This window comes from Arabidopsis lyrata, assembly GCF_000004255.2.
Source record: "Arabidopsis lyrata subsp. lyrata unplaced genomic scaffold ARALYscaffold_7, whole genome shotgun sequence".
Classification (NCBI taxonomy): Eukaryota; Viridiplantae; Streptophyta; class Magnoliopsida; order Brassicales; family Brassicaceae; genus Arabidopsis; species Arabidopsis lyrata.
Window position 1 is genome coordinate 10222750 of NW_003302549.1, and position 10741 is coordinate 10233490.

At 30.1% G+C, this 10741-nt stretch overlaps 1 protein-coding gene and 1 long non-coding RNA gene across 2 annotated transcripts; one reads left to right on the forward strand and one right to left on the reverse strand.

Annotated features, from left to right (window-relative positions):
- The first annotated feature begins 546 nt into the window (after positions 1-546).
- LOC9304010 (pectin acetylesterase 8) lies at positions 547-4064 on the forward strand. The gene is made up of 13 exons (XM_002867892.2): positions 547-953; positions 1416-1531; positions 1647-1729; positions 1924-2053; positions 2151-2230; positions 2310-2396; positions 2498-2622; positions 2715-2775; positions 2868-2921; positions 3014-3091; positions 3201-3306; positions 3410-3555; positions 3645-4064. The coding sequence occupies exons 2-13, from the start codon at positions 1417-1419 to the stop codon at positions 3771-3773; spliced, it is 1194 nt and encodes a 397-aa protein (XP_002867938.2). The 5' UTR covers positions 547-953; position 1416; the 3' UTR covers positions 3774-4064.
- Positions 4065-4202: 138 nt separating this feature from the next.
- Positions 4203-4912, reverse strand: LOC9304011. Its single transcript, XR_002330578.1, has 2 exons — positions 4816-4912; positions 4203-4572 (listed from the first exon to the last, which is right to left on the reverse strand). It is a non-coding gene; the product is annotated as an uncharacterized LOC9304011 (long non-coding RNA).
- Between the last annotated feature and the right edge of the window lie 5829 nt (positions 4913-10741).

The window sequence follows — 10741 nt, forward strand, 5'->3', positions numbered from 1 at the left end:
TGTCAATCTTTGATATCTCACCCCTTACATTAATGTTTTTTCCAGTCAACCCCACAATCATCAATGTTATTTTGACCAACTAATCAATTAATCGATTAAAGGACATGACATGATTCGAAACTTAAAGTTTGCAATAATAAACGAAATATTATACTATACTCAAGAGGTAAAAAAAAAAAATGTATTTTATATGCTCCCATATACCTTATTGTACTAGTTAACCATCTTTAAGTTTACTTAAATCATATTATTTCCAAGATGAATTATATATTTAACATTAATATTTAAACAATAGTTGTTTTCAAATTAAAAAAAATATCATAAATTTGAAATCAAGTTATTTTATCCCAACTAAAAGATGCTCATGAGTAACTTTTACAAAATCATTAGATTCGTTCATCTATTTCTGTTAAAGTTTCTTTTTATGTTTGGATTAAAAAAAAAACTAGAGAACCAAGATTTTTTTATGTAAAACCACATAAACTTATTAGATTTGAATATTATTTTGTGTGATAATTTATTAAGTCAGTAGTATTAAGGGGGTTATTATAACAGAAAAGAAAAAGGGTCCAATTGATAAGGAAATAATAATGTCGGGTAAAATCTGAAAACATTTTGGTATATAAACACATCATCTTCTCGTACACACCACAATTCTTTGTTTTATTAGTATAACTTTTTTTTTTTTTTTTTGGTTTCACGAAAACGAACGGATCAGTGTCGGCTCTTGGGTTCCGAACAAAAAAAACATTGTACGTCGGATCCAAACAAAACGCGCGTTATACAAACGCTTAATTTCTCCGGGATTCTTCTGCTTCCACCATTGCTCGAAAATCGCGTCTTCTGACAATGTGCTGAAACTGAGTCATCGTCCGAGTTAGCAAAGTGAAACTTCGAAGTTTCTCTTACACTAATCTCAGGTTTGGGATTTGGTAAGAAAACCGCGTTTACAAGTAAGTGCGTTTGCGGCTGAAACTTTCTTTCCAAGAAAGATTTATTCTTTTCCCAGTTTGCAAAAGCAAAAACTTTCTTGTTGATTCCTTCTACGTAGAGGGAAAGATTTCGAATTTCTTTTTGCATTGCCTTTTCGAGAAAAAACATTTCTGACAAAATCGAATCCATAGATGAAATTTTCCTCTCTGTAAATTTTCTGGTAAAAAAATTTCTCTTTTAATTTTATCAGCTGGAAATTGAAATCTCAGGTACCGCAAAAATCTACTAAAAACTGAAAGTATCGTTTTTTCAGAGACCAAAATGCTATAAAAATGGTGTGAACATATAGTTCGGATCTAATTTAAGAAAATTTGTCTTTTTTAAGTACTATAGTGTCATTTTTGTTAGCTATTTTCTTCTACTTGTACTTCAATTTTATAAAGTTCTTTAATTTATTTATTTTGCTTGTTTTCTTTCACCAGAATGTTCAAGTTCAAGAAATGGTTGATTCTTTTGGTGTGTTCGTTAGTAATAATGAAGACAGAAGGACTCTTTGTTAATATTACATATGTTAGAAACGCAGTCGCAAAAGGGGCCGGTAAGTTATAAATTCTATATATATATATATATATATATATATATATTTATATTTTATGTTCCTACAATTTATTTGTGTTTTTTTATTCTTCATTTATGTTTGTTTGATTTTGCAGTTTGTTTGGATGGAAGTCCACCAGCTTATCATTTAGACAGAGGTTCTGGAACTGGAATCAATAGCTGGTTGATACAGCTTGAGGTTTTGTTCTGTTTTTTTTTTTTTTTCTCTTGTGTTATGATGTTGTTCTTGCTTTGCCTTAGTGAGCATGCGTTTATCGAATAGTTTATCGCCTTTATCGGTTGCTGGTTTGATGTTTTGGGACTTGGGAGATGATTTTTGAGTGAAGTTTTTGTGGATGTTAATTGCGTGTTTTTGGAAATGCTTTGATTTAGGGAGGAGGATGGTGCAATAATGTAACAAATTGCGTTAGTCGGATGCATACTCGATTAGGTTCATCGAAGAAAATGGTGGAGAACCTTGCTTTCTCAGCTATTCTTAGCAATAAGAAACAATATAATCCTGGTATGAAGGATAATAGCTTTTGACCAACTTGTTGATCAAACATAAAGTTAAAAGTTTTTTTATAATGGGTTTGGTTGGTTCTTTTTGGGAATGGCAGATTTTTACAATTGGAATAGAGTGAAAGTTAGATACTGTGACGGGTCATCATTCACAGGAGATGTGCAAGCAGTGAACCCTGTGAGTACTAAGAAGAAAACATGAGATTTATTTAGTGTTTTCTTACTTTATTCGATAATCATAATGGTAATTTGATCAGGCTACTAATCTTCACTTCAGAGGTGCTCGAGTTTGGCTTGCCGTTATGCAAGAGCTGCTAGCTAAAGGCATGATAAACGCCGAGAATGTTAGCTTTTCTTGCCTTCACAAAATTTCTCCAATCTCCATTAACTCTTGCAAGCTTTTAACCCTTCAAAGTGGTCTAAAACGTTTATGAAACTATGGCAGGCTGTTTTGTCTGGATGTTCAGCTGGCGGGTTAGCTTCGCTGATGCATTGTGACAGTTTCCGTGCTCTATTACCGATGGGAACCAAAGTAAAATGTCTTTCAGATGCTGGTTTTTTTCTCAACACGTAAGACCATTACTCTGTTTTTGATCCTTCCCTATCTATCATCAACTGACTGAAAAAAGTTAATAATGACATTTTCATTGGTATGTTTTCAGAAGAGATGTCTCAGGAGTTCAATACATTAAATCATACTTCGAAGATGTGGTTACTCTTCATGTAAGCTTTCTATTTCCCTTTTGCTCTCTAGTGACAGTTAATTCAGTTGCTCATTCTTGTTATTGGAACTTTTTAATGAAACGTTTTTGCAGGGATCAGCAAAGAACTTGCCGAGGTCATGCACATCAAGATTAACTCCTGCAATGGTAAAGTAGCATTCATGTTATCTCTTTAAAGACTTTTTTTTTTTGTTTCTCTTCAATTCTTACTCGTATAATCAATTACCAAAAATCTGCAGTGTTTCTTTCCGCAATACGTGGCTCGCCAGATTAGAACTCCTCTGTTCATTCTTAATGCTGCTTACGACTCTTGGCAGGTAGTTTATCTCTTTGTCACTGCAAGATTTGTTCAAAGAACAGATCTTTCAGCTATTTTCCATAATCTAACTTCAAAAACTCAACATTAGTTTCACATTTCTTTATCAGATAAAGAACATTTTGGCTCCGCGGGCAGCTGATCCTTACGGAAAATGGCAAAGTTGTCAACTTGACATCAAGAATTGTCATCCAAGCCAGATCAAAGTTATGCAAGGTTAGCCTTAGAACCAAAAATTATGATCTGATTTTGCTGGATCCTTTCTTAACATCAAATGCATAAAAAGTGTCTAAAAATTCCGGGTTTTATGCTCTTATAGATTTCAGGTTAGAGTTCTTGAGTGCAGTGATAGGTTTAGGGAGGTCTTCATCAAGAGGAATGTTCATAGATTCTTGCTACACTCACTGCCAAACCGAGACACAAACTTCATGGTTCTGGCAAGATTCTCCAATTCTAAACCGAACGGTAAGAACTCGCACAAAAATGCAGATTTTCTTCAAACAAAATGTCATTAGAATCAATGAATATGATCATTATTTCTTATTAATTTGCAGACAATAGCAAAAGCTGTTGGAGATTGGGTTTATGACAGAACATTGTTTCAGAAGATAGATTGTCCTTACCCTTGTAACCCTACTTGCCACCACAGGGTTTTCACTCCTCTAGATGCTCCTCCAATTTAAGAGGTTCTACTATATAACATATATATAGATTTATTATTATTTTTGAAAAGAAAATATGCTTATAAATGATTGATTGGTCAGATATATAGTGAGATATTCATAGGGTTTAGCTATAGAAGAAGAGAGAGAGAAAAAGAGTGTGATTAATTCAAGAGTGTTGAGAATAAGCAATAGGAGTAATTTTCTTCAGCACTTGTTATGTGCTGTTTATGTTGCTCTTTCATTCTTATGTAAAATGCAAAATTGTTTCTTTTACTCAATTAAATAAAGTAGCATTATTTTCCAGCTTTATATGTTTGGAGATTTTCTTTTTCGTGTAACAGTTATTTTCACACTGAATTAGTGAATTCATTATTTAGAGAATTAGTGAATTTAGAACATGGAAATCTAAACATTTTGATTGTTTGTTTCAAACACTGAAGATTTCCATAGGCAATAATAATGTGGACTAGTGAAAACACATAATAATATTTTAAACTTTATCTAACGACAATAATCCGTCATCACTACTAATATTACGATACACTACAATTAAGTCATGAAGAACTCGTTAATACAACTCTCATCGGATTAGATAGGCTAAGTGTCTCCTTGATCCCCTGGTGGAGGCGTGGACAAGATCTTGGCAGCTTCAGAATTGCACATCTCAATGGTATTCAAAACAAGGGTAAGAGTAGCAATGTCGGTGGCATTAGCAACAACATCTTGCAACTTGGAAAGATGGTTACCAATCTGATCAATCAAAGAATGAGCTTCTTTCCTTAGTTGAATTCTCTTCTCATTATCATCCATATTTTGCCTGTAAAAAAACACAAACACAAACACAATTATTTACCTCATAACAATCTTTAAAATCGCTACATTATTGGATCTCAGACAAAGCAATAAACAAAAGTTAATCAATCTAAGCAAATCAAGTATTTAATAAAATTTAGCTCAGAAAAATCAGGAGATTCTGTTGTTTCCAGAAATTTCGAGATCCAATTCTTTAACATAAAAAAAAGGCTCTACAAAGTCATAAACAAAGCAAAAGAAGAATTACCTTTTCAATGGATACTTTGATGATCAGATCTCTAGTTTCATCGGAGAGGTTCGGTGGCTAAACGCAACTCAAATTATGAGACGACCACTTTATACCAACATAAAAAAAAAAAACCCTAAAATTAGACTCTGTTTACATGTTTGGGCCCTTCACACTTTTCTCCTTTTGGCCCAATCAATATAGGTCCAATCAAAACCTGTCCACACTTCTCAATCACTAAAAAATGCAACTACTATTTATAGTTTAAACTATAAAGAATCCGTCGGGAATATGCGACGGATTTTCGACGGGAGGCCTGTCGTCGGAAATCCGATAGAATATTATTGGAAAAGAATCAAAAATTTCCGACCGTTTTTTTCTGTCAGAAAATCCGTCGAAAAGAGCCTTGTTTTCTTGTATAAATTTATACTATTCTCAACGTCATCATTATTGGTTTACTTGTTTGATCTTTTGGGACTGAGGAGATGATTTTTTGACTGAAAATATATTTGAAGTTTTGTGTTTTTGTTTTTGTAAATGCTTGATTTAAGAAGGACGATGGTGCAATAATATAACACATTTTTATCAAAATAAAAAATAATATAAGAAATTGCGTTAGTCGGATGCATACTCTATTAGGTTCATTGAAGAAATTGGTGGAGTTGCTTTCTCAGCAATTCTTAGCATTAAGAAACAATATAATGGTATGAATGCTTATAGCTTTTGACTAATTTGTTGATCAAACATAAGTTGAGTTTTCTCTTGTGGGTTTTGGTTGGTTCTTCATCGAAATGACAAATTTTTACAAGCTTTTGACACTTGCAAAGTGGTTTAAAACGTTGTTATTTTGGCTCTGCGCGCCGCTGATCCTTACGTTAAATGGCAAAGATGTAAACTTGAATAAGATGGTTTCAACATTTTCCGGGTTGTATGTTCTTTTATATCTTAGGCTAGAGTTCTTGAGCGTAAAGATAAGTTTAGAAAGATCTTCATCAAGAGGGATGTTCATAGACTCTTGCTACACTTACTGCAAAACCAAGACATAAATTTCATGGTTCTGGCAAGATTTTCCATTTTCAAACCGAGCTTTAAAAACTCGAGACATAAAAAACCTTCTCCAAATTCATGTGAAACAAAACGATGTACATTATGTTCTTCTTAATTTGCAAACATTAGTAAAAGTTGTTGGAGATTGGGTTTATGATAAGAACATTGTTTCAGAAGATAGATTGTCCTTACCCTTGTAACCCTACTTGCCATCACATGGTTTTCAATCCTCAAGATGCTCCTCCAATTTAAAGAGATTCTACTATACAACATATATATAGATTTATTATTATTATGTAAAAAGAAAATTTGCTTATAAATGATTCATTCGTCAGATATTCATAGGATTTAGCCCATATTCTAAAAATCGGACGCCTAGCCTCCTAGGCTAATCGGAAGGGGACTGCGACGATTTTGTCCAAATCGATAAAAAATCGGTGATCCGATTTTTTGTCCGCCTAGGCGGCTCTCTTACACAATAAAATAGAATAACTAAATAATTATATAATGCATAGTAAGGTCTTGAAAGAAAGCAAACCAAGAATAGTCTTTTATCACTAGGTTAAACTTGTTATTACTTATTCAATCAATAGATAAGTAACTATTTATTGATGAATCAATAGTTATTAATTATTTATAGTATTAGACTATTAATTTAGTATAAAACATACCTTATATTTAAATTATAATTTAAGATTTCTAAAATTTACAACAAATACTGAACCAATCATTTAAGCGAATAGTATAAGCTATATTTAAAAAAAAAAAATTGGATAAAAATTCGTGTTAAATCTTACATGGATGATCCATCTATCAATTGGTGTTAGATTTAAAAAAACATTTGAAAAAAAGAATATTAAAATCTTAACGTTGGATAACAAGTTTTTATTAAATTTTTCTGATAAAAATAGTTTTTCTGATAAAAAGGAAAACATTTATGCAAATTAAAGCAAGAGAATAAAAAAGAAAAAAATCAAAAAGGAGAGAAAAAAAAGTTTTTTTTTTTTTTTTTAATTTGCAACTTGTGGATGTGTATCTATAAACTGAAGAAGACAACAATGGCTGGCTTTTATAAACTGAAGAAATCTCTATCTCAATCTCTTCCAGATTCCTCTCTATCCATTTCATTAACACGAAAAGAAAAAGAAATAAAAAAAAACTATCCTTCTCTCTAACCAAACAAGAATTTAGACTCCATTTTTACAAGGTATGCTTTGTTTTTGTGAATTTAATTGTTATTTGATTGCATTTTAAACCTTTTATAGTTCTTCAATTTTGATATGTACTCAGATTTCTTTTTGTTCATTAACACAATTTCTTATTACAGCAAAAAAAAAGAATTTGAAGGACTCTTTTTGTTCATTTACAGCTTCGGTTATTTTGTGAATTCCTTTTTTAATTTAAATTAACTTAATTATATTGTCTCCTTTTATAGTTATGCCATCTTGATCTGTACTAAGATAGTAATCATCATATAGAATTGTAGTTGCTGTAAAATGACTAAAAAATATCTGAATATTTGGTTTTAATCTTATTAGATCGAAATCCGCGCTATGCTGCAGGGTAAATTTTAAAAAAAATTATTTTTAAAGAAGTTGTTTAACATCAAGTAATTTTTAGAAAACAATATACATGAGATAAATTTAACAAGTGGTGTAAGCTGCTGGTAGTTTTTGTAAATTAATTTGTTTTAATATAAGTATTTATGATAGACATTTAAACGATTTCTTGGATTTTGTATATACCTTTGCTCGTATTTTAGTTGTCTATATTTTATATTTTCTATATGCATACATAAATAAATAACTTTATATTTGTATTTGTTTGTTTTATTTAATGCTTTTAGTATATGTTTAATTTCTTACAAAAATTAGATTTTTATATTGTGATATGTAAATATTTTTCCAGCGACTACTATACTTTAAAAACCTTAGATTCTTTCTGTTAAATTTATTTATGGTACTCAAGCATAATTTGAACCATACAAAAAATAATTAATATATCTTTTGTTTCTTTAGATAATTATTTTACCATTAGATCACAATAATTAACGATGCGAAGTTTATTTTGTGTGTATTTTGTTCTTTTAAATTTGAACACTATAAACAATTTATAACTTTAAAATATCTATTTTGTTTGTTCTAATATTGCTGAAGAATCAATAAATCCAAGGTAAAAAAAAAACTATAATTACTGGTAGCCAACAAACAACAACAAGTTTTTTTCCATATACAGTAAAACCTCTATAAATTAATAATGTTGGGACCAAGAAATATTATTAATTTAGAGAGATATTAATTTATCGATAAATTAATAATTATTAATTTATAGAGAGATTTTCCTAATTTGTAATTTCTTATAAAAAATTTTTTGTTAAAAACTAATTACAAGTAGAGAAACAATTATTAAGTTTAAAAAACAACACAAACTTTTTTCGAATAATAGAATCATATTTCATCAAATTTCTTACATATAATATTTGAAATATATATCATAGTAATTCATATATAACATATATAAATTTATATAAGAGAAATTGCACCCTATAACCTAAAAAAACAACAAAATTAAATATCTAACCTCTAACCCTCATATTCACTCTCTTTCTCTTCCTATCTCTCTCTACCTTCTTTCTAAAAAACTAATTTTTCTTTTTTTTTGGGTTATTCACCTAAATCACCCTTTATATATATATATATATATATATATATATATATATATATATATATTGATAAGTTAATACAATTATTAATTTATGTTATAGATGGGGCCATATGTTTACATGAGATTTTCAAAAAAATTATTATCTTATTAATTTATCGATTTATGTCATATTTTACACTGGTCCCAACTCGGGACCGGAAGAATTTATTAATTTAGAGAGGTTATTAATTTATGGAGTATTAATTTATGGAGGTTTTACTGTAGTTTTTATGACCACAACGATTGCCTTCATTTATCGATATCTATTTTGTTTTTTTCTAATATTCTAAAATTTTTTTATTATTTATGTAAAGGAGAATTAGCCCAATATTTCATTGACATCTAAATAATAATAAGCTCATTCATTTAAAACTATAAGCTCATGAAATAAGCTAGAAGAAATAAAAGAATGACGTGGAACAAATGAGTATTATAATTGGCAGAGAATAGCTGAGTTGTATTAATAAAATGTTTTCATTGGATGTTGATTTTAATTAAGTGCACTCTTAGAACAACTGAAAAAGCTGATGTCTCAACGTAAAAGAGATCCCTATTGTTTTTATTGTATTGATGTGTTGAATTTCTTAGAAAACAACTTTCTAAAATTTAAGGTTTTTGTTTTGTTTATTTAAACTTTTAAATAAACAAAGTTGTTGAATTGTGAAATTTCATATGATGTGAAAGAATATTTTAGTTATCTCATTATTAGCAACATAATTTTGGTAAACAATGGACATCATGTTATATAATTTGAAATAATAATACTTGCTTTAGTGGACTACACTATTCAAGATAGTAATTATAGGCAACTAAAAAGATAGAATAGAATATAAACTCTTAAAGTCATCAACTAGTAATTAATTACTAAATAAGTCACCAACAACCATGTAATCCATTTAACATAAATAGTAGAATCAACTACTAATTAAATAAGTCATCAACTACAAATCATATAAAACTACTAAATCCCTTAGTTCAACTCCTCATCTGTGTTGGAATGAGCGTCTTCTTCGTGATTCTCTAGCGGAGGATTCGCGGCGGCAAATTGAGGATACTAGCCGCATGATTCTCACAGTTTTCCATGACGTTTTCGATCTGCATGATTGGACCTGTGTTGTTGGCCATGTCTGCCAAATCATAGAGTTTACTCAGATTGATCCCAATGTCATTGAGCAAGCCGAATGTGACATTCTTGAGTTGCTGTCTCTGATGGTTAGGATCCATTGAGGTTGTAGCAAAGAAAAAAACACAAAAAAAAAATGATCTCAGTAATTAATAAACCAGTTCCTAAATCTAAGCAAAATAAATCGGATCACAATATTATATTTGTTTCCAAATAAATCATGAAATCATCCATAGACTAACCATATCCTACATTTTAGGATCGCACACAAGAAAGCAAAATAATGATCTAAGTAAAGTTCCTAAATCTAAGCAAAATAAATCTCGATTATGTTTGTTTCCAAGTCTGACATTTCGTATCACATTCTGTACAGAATCATAAACAAAGCAACAAAAAAAAAAAGTGAGAAATAGAGAGCTAAATGTACATTTGCAAGGATCTTCAGATACTCGATCTTAGGTTTTTCTTCAGAGAGGATTCGGCTGCTAACGCTACTTTGATTTTCTGCGGCGACCAAATTATATCCAACAAACAAACCAATGTGATTCATGACATTTTTCTGGAGTTGAAATGTATGATTCATGACATTTTTCTGGAATTGAAATGTATGATTCATGACATTTTTCTGCGGTCCAATCAGTGGCGAACGATCACAAATTTTTATTGGTCGCAAAATGTTTTTAAGACTATATACATTGGTTTGCCTCTTGAAAACATTTTGCGGCCAATATATCTTTCCATATGGCCGAAAAATGTTTTATAGGCCGCAAAAGTTTAAACAAAGTATATGAAAAGATAATTAAAAGAATTATAGTAAAATAGAGTTTTTCTATGACCAAATTAAATGAAACAACTTTCTATTTATTGGAAAAAAACATAATGAATTTTGATATAAAAGCCATAAAAAATAAATTAGTTTGTTATACAGTAATTGATCTTAAATAGTTAGGGTAAGATAAAAATCTTAAAAAATTTTAAGGTCCAGTAAAAAGAAAACACATGTCATATTTGGTCTCCGATTTTTTGTTTCCAACATGTTGAATCTTCTCAACTGTGTTTAATCAACGTAGAAAT

Bases quoted from the DNA above. Each gene is read 5' to 3' on its own strand.
- LOC9304010 (XM_002867892.2), top strand. From the start codon at position 1,417: ATGTTCAAGTTCAAGAAATGGTTGATTCTTTTGGTGTGTTCGTTAGTA. The intron at 3,092-3,200 runs GTAGTTTATCTC...TTTCTTTATCAG, and splicing joins CTGCTTACGACTCTTGGCAG to ATAAAGAACATTTTGGCTCC. The intron at 3,307-3,409 runs GTTAGCCTTAGA...ATGCTCTTATAG, and splicing joins CCAGATCAAAGTTATGCAAG to ATTTCAGGTTAGAGTTCTTG.